At 40.2% G+C, this 18,632-nt stretch overlaps 1 protein-coding gene across 9 annotated transcripts in view; it reads left to right on the top strand.

Annotated features, from left to right (window-relative positions):
* LOC117299095 (rho GTPase-activating protein 5-like) overlaps positions 1–17,507 on the top strand; it is an 82,473-nt gene extending 64,966 nt beyond the window's left edge. For 8 of the 9 annotated variants that reach the window (XM_033782528.1, XM_033782524.1, XM_033782527.1 and 5 more), the window contains 10 exons: positions 228–385; positions 2,193–2,441; positions 8,015–8,108; positions 8,834–9,036; positions 9,321–9,419; positions 11,339–11,510; positions 12,939–13,016; positions 14,064–14,198; positions 14,975–15,077; positions 16,150–17,507. In XM_033782528.1, the coding sequence (XP_033638419.1) occupies positions 228–385; positions 2,193–2,441; positions 8,015–8,108; positions 8,834–9,036; positions 9,321–9,419; positions 11,339–11,510; positions 12,939–13,016; positions 14,064–14,198; positions 14,975–15,077; positions 16,150–16,435 (1,577 nt within the window). In that variant the 3' untranslated portion in view covers positions 16,436–17,507. The remainder of the gene's footprint in view (positions 1–227; positions 386–2,192; positions 2,442–8,014; positions 8,109–8,833; positions 9,037–9,320; positions 9,420–11,338; positions 11,511–12,938; positions 13,017–14,063; positions 14,199–14,974; positions 15,078–16,149) is intronic. The other variant, XM_033782526.1, reaches the window with a different exon arrangement.
* The last annotated feature ends 1,125 nt before the right edge of the window (positions 17,508–18,632 follow it).

Here is an 18,632-nt window from a genome sequence, read left to right as displayed (position 1 = left end):
CTCATAAAGCTTGTTTTTAAGTCCACCAATAGGAGAAGAAACAACATGGGGAAAACAGGTGTGAGTTGCAAGATGAAGAGGATGTTTCATTTTAGCCATTTATGTGATTGAGCTATTCCCGCAATGTAACTAAATTTACGTGGGGATAACAGGTATGAGTTGCTAGAAGAAAAGGATGTTTTATTAAAACCTCTTTTCTATACTTTGTTTGTTGGTTTTTTGTGTAGGCTCGACACATTATGCTTCCACCAGACTGTACGATGATCATCAAAGCGATATGGTGCCGAACCCCATTTACGACTCGGTGGAACAACCTCCAGCGCCATTCCCTGCAAACCGGTTCCACCCAAGCGGGAAACCTATACCACCTCCGAAGCCCAAACCGGTAAGTCTCACAAAACAAGTCAAGAATATTAAATTTGAATATTCAATTTGTATTCGGTTTTTCATGTGTTTAGTTTCTGTGTAGTTTTCAGCATTAAGGCATTTAATCTTTTTGGCTTTTAGATTTGAAATTTTTAATAACTAGTTTTACAGTAATTTTTCAGATCCTTTGTTTGTAGTATTTTTAATGGTTTCATGGTCTGGCCTAATTTTATGGACTAACAAGCTTCTTTAATCCGAGCATATTTTTCATTGTTTTACTAACGGCAATTAAGAATAATTTGAAGTTTATACCTTCTCGTCAGGATTTTCGTTTACAAAACTCACTCCATGAATTCCTTCTACAAAGTTTAGTTAGAAGTCTGAAGGATATGAGTTCGCTATACAGGGTGTCTAAAAAAATATATATATATATATGTATGGATAGCGGACTCAACGTTCATATGACACCAAAAAGTTTGTAAATAACTCATGATTGGGTGATCACTGCTCATTTTTGTAAGGGCTATGAAAATTAGGATGCGCAGTAATAAGCCCTCCAATTTGTGAGAGGTAAGTCCTTTGGAGCTTACGAAATTCACTTCAGGATGTCGGCTACTGATTCATGAAATATTTTCAGACTTTTTGGTGTCATATGAAATATCCAGACATGAAAACCTTTTCACCAAGAATAATTTTTTTTTTTTTATTCGCCAGCCATTTCAAAAATGTATAGTTTTGTTTTAGACACAGTAAAGTGTGATGTCAAAATACGAATCACTTTGGCAGTATTGATCACTTGTCTCAAGATGAATTTTAATGATTTGTGAAAATTTAACCATTGTGAGATTACATCAGTCAATTGATTATGTGTTTTGTTGTCCTTGTGCTAGCCTTTATTTTTGATCAGTTGAGACTGATTGTGTTCAGTTATGTAATTCTGTTTTAAGTTACGATACTTTCAGTTCAACAGTCATGTTTTTTTGGTGTAGTTTATTTGCAAGTCAACACTGTTGGTGTTCTTTTTTGTTGAATTATTTCACGTTTATTTTTCACTGAAATTTTGATACTTGCATTGACCACATGGTATGCACTTTTCTGTGTGGTCTTTGTGGTTGTTTGTCATGATTTTGTGTTTCATGTTCTGAATGCATTAACTGGAGGGTTCAATGAGACATTTACATGTAATGCTACTCATTGTTGTGAGAAGAAAAAGAAGAACAACTCTCCAAAAAACTAGACCATTAATGTTTTACAGTTTGATGATATCAAGTAATTATTATGTTCTGAATGCATTAACCTGGAAGGAGTTCAATCAGACATGTACTTCCACTCATTGTTGTAAGAAGAAAAAGAACAACAACTCCCGAAAATAACAAAACTAGACCTTAATGTTTTACAGCTTAATTATATAACAAAATTATTATGAAGATCAGTGATGAAGATCCAGTGTAAAACCATGTCTGCTAATAAAGCAAACAAATTGTTTATCTAATATGGAAACGTAAAAACATCAGTCTTACACACATCGCTGACCTCGGCTGGTTGGCTGTGTTAATTTCTTCTTGAGGTGAATACCAAAGTTGGACCCTACTTTGAAGCGGACTATCTCCAATGACTTCATCTCTGTGATAACTTTTATTGAGTTTATGAAAAAGAAGAAAAAAAAGAAATTGGTCCCGTTAGGTCCATAGGTCCTACCTCTAAAGGCAATTTTAGATTAACTAAAACATTTGTGATTAGTTACAGCTGCTGCTGTTGTTAAATAATTTCAACCTCAATCCCCCAAAACACTGATTTTTCTCAATCCTTGTTTCCTCTCTTTTAAGTCCGCCAAGCTAAATATGGCTAATTTCCAAAACGTTGCTGACAAACTTAGCAAACCACGTGATGGGACGCCCCCTGGCGTTGGACCCGCCCGTCCAAACCACCTCCCCTTTTCCACGACGCCCAGACGCCCCAGGGCGCCTTTAGCTACCCCCGAAAAAGGGGGTTTCACGAGCCCCAAGGAGTCTTTAAAGCATGTTCATGGCATGGGGGAATGTACGGAAGCGCAGGACGCACTTTCAAAAGTGATGGTATGTTAACGACATTTTGTGCTGACCCCAATCTGTATGATGAGAAAACATTAACATTTAATTACTTTGACATCAGTGCATGTGGAAGGTTAAAGGTCAAAGTGCATGGGTTGATTGTGACGCTAAAGGGACTCACTTGTCAGTAAACAAGGTCAAATTACTTTGGCTTTTCTTCAATGCTCCAAACCATGGAGCTGTTCAAGGGGAATTTCTCGCTTAAATATTTTCTGCTAAGCAAGACAATTAAGGACTAGTCTCAGTCACTGGTACAAATGTATGTGTTATATGGTATTTAAACTGGTAACCGTATTCTCGTATTAGTTTGTGCTTAGCTATTTTTGGTGCTGAAGCAATTAGGCCTGGGACTTTGGCAAAAGTACTTTCAAAAGTGACCTGACCAAGTTGTTAGTTTGGTTTGGTTGCATTAAAGACAGTGGACACTATTGGTAATTGTTAAAGACCAGTCTTCTCACTTGGTGTATCTCAACATATACATAAAATAGCCAACATGTGAAAATTTGAGCTCAATCGGTCGTCGAAGTTGCGAGATAATAATGAAAGAAAAAACACCCTTGTCACACGAAGTTTTTTTCTTTCAGATGCTTGATTTTGAGACCTCAAATTCTACACTTGAGGTCTCGAAATCAAATTCGTGGAAAATTCCTTCTTCTCAAAAACTAAGTCACTTCAGAGGGAGCCGTTTCTCACAATGTTTTATACCATCAACTTCTCCCCATTACTCGTTACAAAGTAAGGTTTTATGCTAACAATTATTTTGAGTAATTACCAATAGTGTCCACTGCCTTTAACTATAAACATCTTTGCCTATTGACCAAGTAAAAAGGTTTGGTTTATTCAACTAACTTACTAGACACTCTCAATCAAATAATATGCCGAAAGCTTCTATAGCCTGATGCTCATGACCGTTGACCTTCAACCTCCAACCCTGTTCTGATGACTATTAAGGCTTAGTTCTCGCTAATGGCCCGCATGCATTGCCAAGTGAGGGCGCTGCACTAATGACCATATTAGGAGTACAAGCAAGCTTGTTTACATACATGTAAATCAAGGCAATCTTCATTTAGTGAATGAATGCTTTGTGTCCATTCAACACATGAAGTTGCTTGTTTAATTTATACGGTTTCGAACGCTTTTCATAGATCAACTCGTCAATCCAAGGCAACGTGCTCCTTAAACTTCATCCAATAATTTTAACCAGCAAGAGATAGTGTACTCCCATGAGCATTATGCCCCTCACAATGGCAGCGCAGGGGCAATTTTGCCGGCTTTTCTTTTCTTTTCTTTCAACCCTAATAATTTTGCTATTCATGCCGAGTTTAATCTCATGAATATTCAACAGTTTGCTGACCTTGTAGCTCATCATAGTTTCACCTGTTAAACAGTGACTTTGGCTACAGCTCTGGCTAGACCGCGGGCATCTGCCTATTCTTCAGCACTTGAAGCTGGCTGATCTAGCCGTAGCTGTAGACGAAGTCGCTGTTTCGGACACGGACCTAAGGCTTGGTTTGCGCTAAAACTAATGACTGGTTTGCATCCGTTAATCATAGCAGCTGAAACTAACATTGTGTGTACAGATATAATAGGTAGATGGGGTATGTTGTAGGGAACTGGGTCCAATTTCATGGCTCTGCTTACCGCCGAATTCTGCGCTTACATGTACTATGGCGATTCACCGCTTTATGTACATGTACGTGCAAGCACAGATTTATGCGCTAGCCTTGTAAGCGTTTAATGCCTAGTTCAGTGGAGTACGCACACGCAGAAGCCAAAATTCGCTTATATACCCGTGAAATATGCTTGCAGTAAGAACAGATTTTCCTGCTTTCATAAGCGCGATTCTGTGCTTACGGTAATCAGAGCCATGAAATTGGGCCCAGATGCAGGGGCCTCTCCCCTGCCTTTCACACCTCCAGGATGCTCACCAACACCCCTCTGGGATCTACTTGTACTCCCCCAAGTCTTTTATATTCTTGTGGTGACATTTGGTGGTGGCGTTCACTAACTTCTAACCAAACTTGGTCTACATTTTGGTGACAGGATTTGACCCCCCCTTTTTTGTACAATGGTGAATGCATGATTGGTATCCTGTAGCATTAGATCTGGAATAACTGAAGGTTATCCCATTGTTGACAAGGGGTTGTGTTAATTTTGTATTTCTTATTTTGAGGGTGTCAGGTTGAGAGAGTGTCTTTGTGTGTGATTTTTTGTTGGTCGTTTGTTTAAATCCAGCTCTAGTAAGTTTGTTAGTAGTTTTATTTGTTTTACCCCAAATCAAATACATTGAGGTAAGAGTGTACACCACTAATCATGCTTATTATAAGGTTGGAAATCATGTGTCAGTAATGTGTTGTGTGTGTGTGTACTTGCAGTTCATAAAACCAAATTTACATGCCAAGCAACGCAGATCAATAATGCGTACTGCGGTAAGAATGTTATTGGACTGCTTGAGGATATCTTAAGCTGGCCTCAGGTCGACCTACGATTTTCTTGCGCCCGCAACAAACCATGGGCATTGCGCAGACAAAATATGCTCAGGTCACAACAACTGAGAAATTGTGCGCCTGCGATTTGTTCCTGACCGTCGGGATCACGTCGTACAAGTTGAAATTGTTCTCTTCTTGCGACTGTTAATTGTTTTCGAGCGGCGACTGTTTGAGATTATCTTAAAATCATTGCAATTGCGCTCAGGTCGTAAATAATCGCCGACTGAAAAGTTCCTGATGGTCTTACCTCAGGCGCAATCTAATCCTGAAAAGTCAGTCGCTCGACTGATTTTTGTTGACGCAAGGTCGACCTGATGAGGCCGGCTTTACAGGTTTGAGTGGAGAGATACTGTAAGTTTGTGAAACAGTTCTGAGATTATGCCTTATGTGAAGTTAACAGCAACAGGCAATAGATTCCCACACCAATTGGCTGTTTTTGTTTTTTATTCTATAAACATGTGCAAAAGTAATTTCAATTCCTTCACAAAATTATTAACCATGTTTTTAGCTATGCAGCATATCCCCCCAAAAAGCTTTGTTTTATTAAGCTGCAACATTGAGTTTTAAGAATAGCAATCAAAATGAGTTATTTATCTCGCCGCTTAATATGAGTTGAGTGATTTTAACTGAAGCTATTGGCATTGGGTGGTAGACAGAAATCCATCCGCTGTCTCAGCCATTGACCTTAGAGGAATAGCAGCATACTGTAGGTCATAGGTCATAGGTCATTTCATCAGATCAGTGCAATGAGGTTGTACCATGAGATGTACAGACTTTCAAGCAAGTTCGAGTGTGAACCATGGTTAACTAAAAGCAATTAACATTTTGACTCAAACTCAGGCGGGCCGGCATTGGTTGACTACTGTGGTTGACCATTTTGAACCAGCCCATGGTTTTCTCACTGGGTCCTGATAGCCTTTTCCATTCTAACATGTATAAAGCGCAGAGTGGAACCAGTAACAGTATATACATGTAGCGAAAAGGCGGAAGGTTGCGACTAGACTTCCAAACGAATTCTTCAAGTGAGTATGTCACTGCGCACGTACGTTGCTGGTCAGTTGTCATTAGGGGTCGACTAAATGTGTCCACTCGAACTTGGTCTTTGTTGGAATCGCATTGAGGTTGTCTCTTGATTTTGTTAAGAAATACCAGGAAAAATGCACAAAACCAATGGAGATGAAAACCAAGAGCAAATTGTACGAGTGGGCACATTTAGTCAACCCGTGATTGACTACTGACCAGGGCCCAATTTCATAGAGCTGCTAAGCACAAAAATTTGCTTAGCATGAAATTTCTTCCTTGATAAAAACAGGAATACCAACCAAATTTCCACCTGATTTTCAGGATAAGCAAACAACAGCTGAATACCAGTTACAAGTAATATGCAACATATAGAAATTTGGTTGGTAATCTTGTTTTTATCAAGGAAGAAATTTCATGCTAAGCAATTTGTTGTGCTTAGCAGCTCTATGAAATTGTGCCCAGCAAAGTACATGCACAGTGACGTTACTAACTCAATGACTCATTTGGAAGCCTAGTCAACTATCGGTACCATGGCAGTATCGACCCTCAAATGCCTTGTGCATTTTCGCTATAGTGTCAATGGTTCCCCTCTGCACTTTACACATGTTAGAATAGAACAGGCTATTGGGACCAGTGAAGAAACCATGGTCCTGGGGCTGGTTCCAAGGAATGGTTGACCACAGTAGTCAACCAATGGTCGACCAGCCTGGGTTTGAGTCAAAATACATGTAGTCAATGTTTAGTTAACCATGGTGCACACTCCCAACTTGCACCATGTTGCCCCAAACAGAGCTTGTTTTCAAGATACGACCTTTTGACCTGAGTTACGACCTTGTTGCAGTGATGCTAAATATTTATGCAGATTTATGCCATCATGAATGCATGTAAATGATTATTGCAGCATCTCCTACACATCCTTGATGTCTTAGATGTCCCCCTTCTCTCTCTCTCTCGATCTTCCTGCATCGCTCTCTCTTTACTGATCTTACCGTCATCTTAAAGGACTATCCTTTTTTGTTTCTGGTTCTGCATGTACATGTATTTCAAGACAGTGGACACTATTGGGCATTGTCAAAGACTAGTCTTCACAGTTGGTGTATCTCAACATATGCATAAAATAACAAAGTCATCAAAGTTGCGAGATAATAATGAAAGAAAAAAACACCATTGTCACACAAAGTTGTGTGCTTTCTGATGCTTGATTTTGAGAACTCAAATTCTAAACTTGAGGTCTCAAATTCAAATTCGTGAAAAATTACTTCTTTCTTGAAAACTATGCCACTTCAGAGGGAGCCATTTCTCACAATGTTTTGTACTACATGTATGAACCTCTCCCACTTGGTGTATCTCAGCATAAAATAACAAACCTTGTGAAAAATTGAGCTCAATCGGTCGTTGAACTTGCGAGCTAATAATGAAAGTAAAAACACTCTTGTCACACAAAGTTTTGTGCGTATTGCGTAGATGGTTGATTTCGAGACCTCAAATTCTAAATCTGAGGTCTCAAAATCAAATTCGTGGAAAAATTACTATGGCACTTCAGAGGGAGCCGTTTCTCACAGTGTTTTATACCAGCGACCTGTCCCCATTACTCGCGACCAAGTAAGTTTTCATGCTAATCATTATTTTGAGTAATTACCAATAGTGTCCACTGCCTTTAAGCAGTGAGCCAATGCTTGTCTTCTACTACATGCATCCACTGTTTCCGTCTGTTTATTACGTGTCAGCAACATTGCACTGTTTGTTGATTCCTTGATTTCTACTTTCAACTTTTGTCTATTTCTTGTCTTTTACTTTCCCACGTTTGTTTATTTCTTGTACTCTAGTTAACACTATTTGTTTATTTCCTGTGTTTTCTTCTCCTAAGACACTCGCTTCGTCTTCTGTCCAAATCGTCCATCTCTCCCAACTACTTTCTTATTATTTCCTTCTTAATGCCCCCTTTGTGCCAGTTGCCGTGAGTCACCTTTCTCTCTTCCTCTCTCTCTTTGCAAAGATTTCTGTGCCTCTTTCAAAAAACTTAATCCTACCTTCTACCTATTTCAGAGGCAAGGACAACGGCCAAAGGTGCATCCAGAAGACGCCAACAGTGACAATGAGCCCTCGGAGCCCATTTATGCCGTTGCCAACAAAAAGAAGGGTGAGTGGTGGCATGGTTGGCGTGTGCGTAAAGCGCTCGCCTCTCACCAAGGTGACCCCGGTTCGATTCCCGGATGGGGCCATATGTGAGTTGAGTTGTGCGTTGGTTCTCTGCTGTGCCACGAGGGTTTTACAGAACATCCGGTTTTCCTCCCTCGGGAAAAATCAAATACTTTCGATCTTGGCTGTGCTCGGTGGTCATAATGGGTTGATGTGGCTGGCAGCCAAAGGTGCCCTTGCATGCCTGCTTCTCGAACACGTTGTAGTTGCGTCCTTCGCAATTCAGCTCTTAGCTGCGAGTAAGGATAATTAGCCCCCCAAATTATTATTATTATTTTAAAGACGCGTTTTGTTTCAAATCCCTCTCCAGTCTTAAATGTTAATTTGACTGGTTCATTTCTCTGTGACTACTACATATTATACGCCGGAACGATATTCCAGAGGTTGTGACCTTTTTATTTATGAGGTATCTTCTTTTCACAAAAGTTGGTTTACTTTTTTACAAATTACAGGCAATGCTGCATGCAGCGATAGTGACAGCAAGGGAAGCATACATGTAGATGCAGATAGATACCATTTAAAGAAAAAAACAAAGGACAGTTTCACTTTCGTATCGCCGTTTCATTTCAAAAATACATTTCACAAATACTTTAAAACAAATTATGAATATTGAGAATCATTTGTGTATCTCCTTTTTATTTCACGGTCACTTTTTTACAACTACAGGCAATGCTGCAAGCAGCGATAGTGATAGCAAGGGAAGCATAGAGGCGGACAGAGACCATCAAAAGAAGAAACGAAACAGTTTCAGACGTAAGAAAAATCGCGATCATCCAGCCCAGGCAGACGACGCCAGCCCTCATCATAAACCGCATCTTGAGTCTAGAATCTATGACATGCCTGGAACCTTCTCACCGGATGAAGATGAGGTTTGTAGTTATTTCATTTGTGCTTCAAGATTTGTTTGTGCTTTTTTGTATGACACAAAAAAACACAAATGTTCACAGATTTACTTTCAACTTTACACGTACATGGAAGTGTCGTGGCCGAGCGGTTAAGAGCACCGAATTCAAACTCTGGTGTTTCTGATCAGCAGAGTGTGGGTTCCGAGTCCCCAGCCGTGACACTTGTGTCCTTAAGCAAGACACTCAACCATTGCTTTGTCCCTCGGATAAAAACGATTACTATTATTTTATTTTATTTTTTTCTGCAGGTTAATCCCAAAGCGAGGAAGAGGCAACAAATGGAAGAGGAGAAGAACCGGAGGAAGGAAGAAAAACGCCAAATTGCCGCAAACAAGAAAAGAGATAAGGTATTAAGACTAGTGAGTCTCATGACGATGACTAGAGCAAGCAAGTCGAAAACTTGAAACCAATAAAGAGCTCCGAGGTAGTTGAGTTAATCTCGGTCCATTATAAGCTTAAGTAGTGTTCCCAGCTGGTTTTCTATCTTCCGCCCAGGTAGTAGTTAAAAAGCATGACATTTCTTTTCGGAACTGAGAAGTCTCCCGTGTTCTGAAAATCTACTCCGCGCTAGTAGAACATAAAGTAAGACAGTTCTCGAGAGTCTCGCTTGATATTCAACTACCGCGGAGTAGATTTTCTGAAAAACATAGTAGAACATAAAGCAAGACAGTTTTCTAAAATCTTGCTTTATGTTCAACTACCGCGGAGTAGATTTTCTGAAAATCTACTCCGCACTAGTAGAACAAAAAGCAAGACCGTTCTCTAGAGTCTCGCTTGATATTCAACTACCGCGGAGAAGATTTTCTGAAAATCTACTCCGCACTAGTAGAACATAAAGCAAGACAGTTTTCTAAAATCTTGCTTTATGTTCAACTACCGCGGAGTAGATTTTCTGAAAATCTACTCCGCACTAGTAGAACAAAAAGCAAGACAGTTTTCTAAAGTCTTGCTAGATATTCAACTACCGTGGAGTAGATTTTCTGGAACATTGGGAGACTTCTCAGTTCTAAAAAGAACCCTCCTGTTTTTGCAATGAAGCGTTTTTACGCTGATACAACGCTGCACTGATACGAGGTTTGTTCACTGATGCAACGTTTTGTATATTATACTTACATTCTTACATTCTGTGGAAGTGATGTAATAATAATAATAATAATAATAATAATAATAATAATGAACGGCACTTATATAGCGCTTCACACAACAGTCCCGAAACGCTTTACAAAAATTAATGAGTTAACAGGTAAGTTTTCAGCAGATGTTTGAAAATGTTCTCGTTCGGAGCAGTTCTGATGTTGTGCGGTAAGTTGTTCCAGAGTGAGGGTGAAGACTATGAGAACGAGCGGTGGCCGAGCGAGTAAGAGCACCGAATACAAACTCTGGTATTTCTGATCAGCAGAGTGTGGGTTTGAATCCCCAGCCGTGACACTTGTGTGCTTAAGCAAGACGCTTCACCGTTGCTTCGTCCTTCGGATGGGACGTAAAGCCGTTGGTCCCATGTGTTGTGTAACGCTTGGTAAAAGAACCCAGTGCACTAATTGAAAATAAGGGGTAAGCCCATGTGTTCTTGGTTCCAGCAAATTGCGCCCCAGCACCTTGTAAAACATTACATGGTGCTATCAGAATCAGGTCGCATAATTCAAACATACATGTAGTCCCACATCTTGCAGGAAATACTGTTTGTTACAGCGCCAGGAGCGTCACTGAGTGATGGACATGTGCGCTATATATTAAACAGCCATTAAAGGATGATCTCAAATATATAGATATTACAGTTTTCTAACAGCTGCAGTCCATCCAGGAAACATAAAAAATATAACGAGTCTCTTACCTCACGTTAAAACATGGTAAAAATGGGTTTTTCTCCAGAACGCTCCAAGCCAAATTTCTGAAAAACATGGGGGTCAAACAAGCCCGCACGACACAGGAATCGTGACGTCATCGGCGGCTATTTGGTGTAGAAATACCAAAGCAGGAGAACTGTGTACAAAACCAATAGGGGATAATCGTCACTGGCGTCCAGGGTCATTATAATAGATAAGCCATTTTTGACTCTCGGCTGAAAAAGCCGCGCGGCCGGGTGCATTTTTGACTCGAGTTATTTATTACTACAATGCAAATTTTGAGAGTAAAATGGTTATTAACCGGTATCTGCGATGTCTATTTGGCCATAAAAAGGTAATAGTTGACATATTATTGAGATCATCCTTTATTGGCAGCTTAAGAAGCCACAATTATTATTATTTTTTTATTTTTTTTATTACAGGCTCAGAGGCAGCAGCAGAGACAATCCAAGAGGCAAAAGACAAAGAAGAAAGCTCCCGCCTATGCAGGTTATCTTGACAAGCCGAAGGGTATCGCCCTTGAAGAACTCGTCACCGAAAGCGATCCCCTTCCAAAGATCGTCCAGAAATGTATCGAGTTTATCGACAGGGAAGGTAAGTCGGCTATTGTTTTTTTAGAAAGGTAATCATTAAAGACAGTGGACACTAATTGTCAAAGGCCAGTCTTCTCACTTGGTGTATCTCAACATATACATAAAATAACAAATTTTGAAAATTTGACCTCAACCGGTCATCTAAGTTGTGAGATAATAATGAAAGAAAAAACACCCTTGTCACACGAAGTTGTGTGCTTTTAGATGCGTGATTTCGAAACCTCAAATCCTAAAATTTAGGTCTTGAAATCAAAATCATGGAAAATTACTTTGTTCTTGAAAACTACGTTATTTCAGAGGGAGCCATTTCTCACAATGTTTTATACTATCAACCTCTCCCCACTACTCGTTACCAAGTAAGGTTACATGCCAATAATTAATTTGAGTAATTACCAATAGTGTCCACTGCATTTAATACAAATCTGGCGTTAGTTTGGCTCATCGGTTTCCTTACCTGCTTTTCACCTCTGACCTCTGGTCCGCGGTTGGAATCCGACCCCTGACCTGTGCCCAATACCATGGCTCTGCTGACCGTACAGTAAGCCATGAATCTGCTGTCGATTTCACCAAACTCTCCTTAACTTAGGATTAATCTTAGGACTTTAAAAGATGAATTAAGTTCTGTATCCATAGACGTTAGGACGCATTGAACCCATCCTAAATTACTCTTAAATCGAGATAGGATTAATCCTAGCGTTTTGTGAAATCGACCCCTGCACTTGCAGAAAGTACATGTAGCAGGGAATTCTGCACTTCAAGTGTATTTCACAGGTTAGCTGGGAGTGTATTCTACATGTAGGTATTCTATGTTGAGACCAATTTCAGAACTGACTCCGCGGCAGTACAGTTAATTACGATCCTATAAGCTAATGTAGTAGCCCAGTCTAATTTCTATACCATCCGCCCTGGTAATAGTTAAAAAGCAGGACAGTTCTTTTCAGAACTGAGAAGTCTCCCGAACCTCCGATTATCTACTCCGCGGCAGTAGAATAAAGCAAGACAGTTCTCTAAGAACAACTCTACCTGGCAAGTAGATACACACATGGTGTTACCGCAAACCAAATATACATTGATACCTCACCATGCAATGCCTCAAATCATATATAGGTATTCTTTGTTGCAAAAAACAGGCACTTACCCTGTAAGCGAGGTATGGTGATTGCAAGCGCAGAATTCAGCCCTAATAGAGGACCTTGACTACTCAACCGTGTGTACATGTACATCAACAAGATAGGTAGAGACACACAGGCTGAAATCGTGGACCTTCCAAACATGATGAGGGATAAACAACTCTGGCGTGACGCTGTGCATGGAATCTCGGTTGCGACCTCTAAATGATGATGATAAATGACACAACATGTTGTAGTTTTTAGATTATCCCTTTTTTCATAATCCTTGATCTGTTATTATGTGTGATTATCTCCACTAGGGATTAGCCAAGAAGGGATCTACAGAGTGTCGGGAAAGAGCGCTGACTGTGACGCCCTCACTGAAAGGTTTGAGAATGGTAGGTAAACCATGAGGGCACTTTCGACATTGACTTTGCAAAACGGCGCCGTTGAATGTCGTTTTTTGGCAGATACTCTGTTATTATTATTGTTAAAGATGCTATGTCAGATTTTTGGACGATTTCATTTTGATGGGGGTCGAGAAGGTTACAAGCTTTCATTTGAGCCATTGTTCGAAAAAGTCCGCCAATTATTAGTAGCAGTGAAATAAAGTGCTCAAAATTAGTTTTTGTCGGGATCCCGACAATATATCACGTGACCAATTCTTATGTGTTTTATAAGAGACGTTTTAAATTTTTGTCATGGTTCCTGACCATTAAAAGTAAAAGTTAGAGCGGGTGATACTCTTTGAAATATCATTCACTCAAAATACTCTATTTTTTAATGTTTGGGGCCAAAAAACTGATATAGCACCTTTAATGGTTTATTTTAATCTGAATAAAAAACAACCAAGAGGTTGACCACATTCAAATTTACAAAGTTTTTACAGAATTAAGAAAAAGGAAATTAACAATAAACAGGCAATATCTATACATAAATACACAAAAATTAAAAGAAGAAAAATCATTAACTAGCAGAAACACGCCATAAAAAACCCCCAAAGAATGAAAAATAAGAAAAAATTTGCAGAAGGTTTACAGAAGGCAATGGTGAAAGACTTCTCTTGAAATATTATTCCATGAAATGCTTTACTTTTTGAGAAAACAGCAAACAATATAAATTCTCGTTAACGAGAATTACGGATTTATTTTAAACACATGTCATGACACGGCGAAACGCGCGGAAACAAGGGTGGGTTTTTCCGTTGTTTCCTCCCGACTCCGATGACCGATTGAGCCTAAATTTTCACAGGTTTGTTATTTGATATAGAAGTTGTGGTACACAAAGTGTGGGCCTTGGACAACACTGTTTACCGAAAGGGTCCAATGGCTTTAATCCGGAAGTCGTTAGTTCAAATCCGACTCCATTAAACTTGTCTTTGTTCAACCCCAAATCAAGATAAAGAAATCACGTTTTTTTGTGTATGTAATCCATATTTTTTTCAGATCCCAACATCTCGATTGAATCCATGGAGATTTCTGTTCATGCCGTGGCGTCTGCCGTGAAGCAGTTCTTCAAGCATCTTCCTGATCCCCTAATACCACACGAACTGCAGGGAGAGCTACTACAAATGTTCAAAGGTATGTTTCACTCAACTGTTCTCATTATTCCACAGATGTGAGCTCCTAGCAAGTTTTTTATGCTAACAATTATTTTTGAGTGATTACCAGTAGTCTTCAGTGGCTTTAAAGGAATTTACAGAATTGTTTTTTGCTAACAAAACAGTTGCTGGCCGTCTTAATCCACCATATACATAAACTGACAAACCTCCAACAGTTTGAGATGGATCGGTCATCTTGGTCTCAAGAGAATAGTGAAAAACGATTACACATTGTGCTTGACATTCGATGCCAAAACAAAAATGAATAAAACGTTCACTGGTTGATAAACTTCAAACGGGAAGTTAAATTTATTTATTTCTCAACAATTATACCATTTCCGACCTTTTGACCCTTCACACAAGTGGCTGTGCTATGTTTTAAAGACACTGAACACTATTGGTAATTGTCAAAGACCAGTCTTCTCACTTGGTGTATCACCTGTGCAAATGTGAACTTGAATGGTCGTCGAAGTTGCGAGATAATAATGGAAGAAAAAACGCCCTTGTCACACCAAGATGTGTGCTTTCAGATACTTGATACTTTTTAGTCGAATACGACGTTACTTCAAGAGTGCGTTTTGGAAAGCCCAACCGAGTTAAAAAGTCGGTTACCAGTTGGTCAGAACAGCATCGTCATTGCACCTCAACCAAACACGCGGAAAATTTTACCGATGACCAATGTGTCTTGTTAGGGTTGCCTCTGTCATGTTTCACACTTGGTTGTAGAGTTGACAACATTCTGGATTCTGTTTTCAGGTAAAAGCCAAGAAGATTTTCTGGAAGCAATGCCAGAATTCTTCAACAAGCTTCCCCCGATTAGACTCGCAATCCTGAAGTTCCTCATGCAGCATTTTGGCAGGTAAGTGTAGCTCCCCTTTCTCTAAAGCAAGGAAGTGGTGAATGGTGACAATTCACAAATCCATTTCTGATACTACTCTTTTGTGTTTTTTGTTGTATTGTCCAGTCATGCAACTCTTCTGCATTTCCGCGGAAGTGCTTATTTAGTTTTTTATATATATATTTTTTTTTTAAAGCCTTAAGCCGGGTTCATACTTCATGCAAACGCGAATGCGAAGCGAATTTGGCATGAATTTGACGTCACAACCTCCTTTCGCAGCGATTATTTGCAAAGGGGAATAGAGCAGAGTTCAACTGCTGTGTATTGTTCGTTGCGAATTTGTGGCGTCAGAAACGCTTCGCATTCACATTCGCAGGAAGTATGAACTGGGCTCAATATCCGCTGGCAACAACAATGTACAACTACAATAATGTAAAATAAGCCTAGTACATGCTAACAATGCACTTTAGAGCATAGTAAACCTCAACATTTTCTAGGGTTACGTTGTGGGTCTCATGTCCCGTGGCGTTACGGCTGCCTCGCTCAGCACTTGCGTTGTGCCTGTGAAGATTTTCCTCTTTTTTTTTTTAACGGGCAGTTGCATGCCTGATTGTCCAAAAACCTCAAGCCATTTGAGCCTAGTTCCTTTGAGTAGCCTCACCTTAATCAGCCTTTGGATGGGACGTAAAGCCGTTTGTCCAATGTGATGTGCAACACATGTAAAATAGCCCAGTGCACTTATCGAAAAGAGAAGGGGGCTTGCCTGGTGTTTCTGGCTGTGGCTGCTGTATGCGCCGTAGCACCATGTAATAAACCCTTATAAAGTGCAACATAACTGGCCTCAGAATGAATCGCTTCAATAACCTATCTTTCTGAAAGTTGGTATATACTCAGCCCTGGGAGTACATGTACCTTGTTTGGTAGATACATGTAAGTTCACTGTAAACATTTGTGTTAGACTTCAATATTATTATTTATTATTTATATGATTATTCAGGTTTACAATAATCTATGCATACCTACTTTTCAACAAATCCTGCACCGTTGGCGCATTATTTCCCAAACGAGATTTTTTCTCCGTTCCTCTTGCCAGGGTGATTGTGAACAGCGAGGTCAACAAGATGTCAGAGCAGAACCTGACGGTCTGCTGGTGGCCGACCCTCCTCCATCCCCAGTTCAAGAGCCTGGAAGACGTCGCCAACGAGACCCAGCTGTCTGCCTTCGTGGAGCTATGGGTCAAGCACTCTGTCAAGCTCTTCGGCACCGGTGTCGAAGAACAAGAAGCACCTGAAGAAGACTCGCCCATTTACGACCAATCCGAACTCATCCAAGGAAATCCCAGCGCAGAGGTCAATAAGGGTTACGATGCCCCCACTTGACCTGACCCCTGACCTTGACCCCTACACTTGACCCTTGAACTTTGTTAAAACCAGCCTGTGATTTAAACCCAGTTTAAGATTGACTACTAACCAGCATAACCTTGACTCTTTGAAGTTCACGCTCGAGTGAATAGTAAACTAAATTTATATCTGCGGTTCAATATGGATGACCCTTGAAAATTGACCTTTGACCTGTTTATATTGAATCGTTCCAAGATTGATTTAAGGGAGGGACTCGGAAATGTTAGCGATAAGAAAAACCTATAGTGATTCAAAGGATTTTTGGAGGCTGGAACTCCTTTTCTTTAGAATGAAGTGACTGATTGAATATTCATGATTTTCTCATTAATATTCGTGACTACTGAATATTCATGAATGGATATTCATGAGAGACTGTATAAGCCACTGACAGTCCCCCCACAGGCCAAGTTGGATATCTATACTATACAAAAACCACATCGTTGAGATTGGGATTGTTAAATCCCCCCTCCGTATTTAAGTGGAAAACTGCCTGATATACATAACTATAATATTCATCATCCTCTGAATAATTTCCTGTGGATTCTTCTTGCCATGCTGTGGACAAAACTGCAAATGACAGTCAAGAACATCTCCTCCCCCCCCCCACGTTGAATATTTACGGAGAAGCAAGTGACAGAACAATGTTTGGTCTTCCTAAGCTTATTATGAATTTTTCGACGACAATCTTTTGAAGCACTGACCGTAGCGGCGACAGATTTGTGATGATGTAGCGCAATGCAATGGTGCCGAATGGATCGTTGCTGTATCGAAAGGGATTTGTTAAACAAGAAAAATGTGTACAAATGGAAAAGTGAGGATGAATTTCTCAACGATCTGAATGGTGCTCACTGGGATAACTGGTTTACGTAACTGATGGTGGCCGGTGTGCTGCATTTTTAAGGGCAAGGTGGATAGCACTCTATGCGGAAATTGTAAATTTCAACCGGAGCATTCTAAGGGCACCAAGTCAATGACCAGGGGGCGAAGTATCACGCTTGTGATGGGTTTTGTCTTAAAGGAACACGTTGCCTTGGATCGGACAAGTTGGTCTATAAAAAGCGTTTGAAACCGTTTGTTATAAAATGCACATGGTTGGAAAGATGTTTTAAAAGTAGAATACAATGATCCACATAAGTTTGCCTCGAAATTGCGTGGTTTTCCTTTTACTTTGCAAACTAATACGTCGGCGAATTTATGGGAGTAAAAATTTGACTGCCATAAATGGCTGACCGTGTTAGTCGAGGAGGTAAAAGGAAAACGGTGCAATTTCGAAGCATGTTTGTGTGGATCATTGTATTCTACTTTTGCACCATCTTTCTACCCATAATAAGCATTTTATAACAAACAGTTACAAACGCTTTTCAAAGACCAACTCGACCGATCCAAGGCAACGTGTTCCTTTAAATAGCCCAATCGGTTTTCAATGTACTCTTTGGGGCCCTGTATTGGCCAATAAACAACCTCCTTCTGACCTCTAGGTGAGGGTACCCTACCAAAATGACGTCGTGTTCATAAGGTCTAAAATAGCAGGACCTAACGAGCTGGATCCATATAAGGTTGTGTGTGCGTGTATAAACCTTTATGTCAAGGTAATTCTTGCGCATCGACGCCCTCCTGTAGAGATATAACAATGCTGAAACAATCGAAACGCACAGTTATATACGTGTCGTGCACAGGATGGGCCAATCAGCAGCCGTCTTGTAACATGTGCGCGAGGGCGCTCTACTACAGAAATGTCCAGAAGGTCATCGCTGCGGGTGCTCAGTTAGGAACACACAGGGGGAGCAACAAACATTTGGCTACCATCTGCTGCCAGTCCGAGGATATTTTGGATTGACAACTTTGAGCGTGGTTTTACTCTGTGGATTTTCAAGTCATGATCTGACTTGGCTGCTTAAGCACAAACAGAAACTAAGCTAAGCAGAATGAGGTTACCAGCCTAAATATGTGTCACATGTTTAAATCTCTGACTGGTACTTTGCTTACTTTTGCTCAGCAGAGACTTATTAAGCCAAAGTTTCTGCTTAAAAGCAGCTGTATGCTGGCAGCACAAGAGACTATGGCTGAGCAACTGTGGCTGAGGATTGATCACCATAGTTACATGTGTTGAAGATGAGGATGCCCATAGCAACAACCCTTAGCAACAGCCGTAGCCACTGGTACACCTGTCAGTGAG

The sequence above is a fragment of the Asterias rubens genome, chromosome 14, assembly GCF_902459465.1.
Source record: "Asterias rubens chromosome 14, eAstRub1.3, whole genome shotgun sequence".
In the NCBI taxonomy this organism is placed as follows: domain Eukaryota; kingdom Metazoa; phylum Echinodermata; class Asteroidea; order Forcipulatida; family Asteriidae; genus Asterias; species Asterias rubens.
This window is presented reverse-complemented; position numbering and strand designations above follow the sequence as displayed.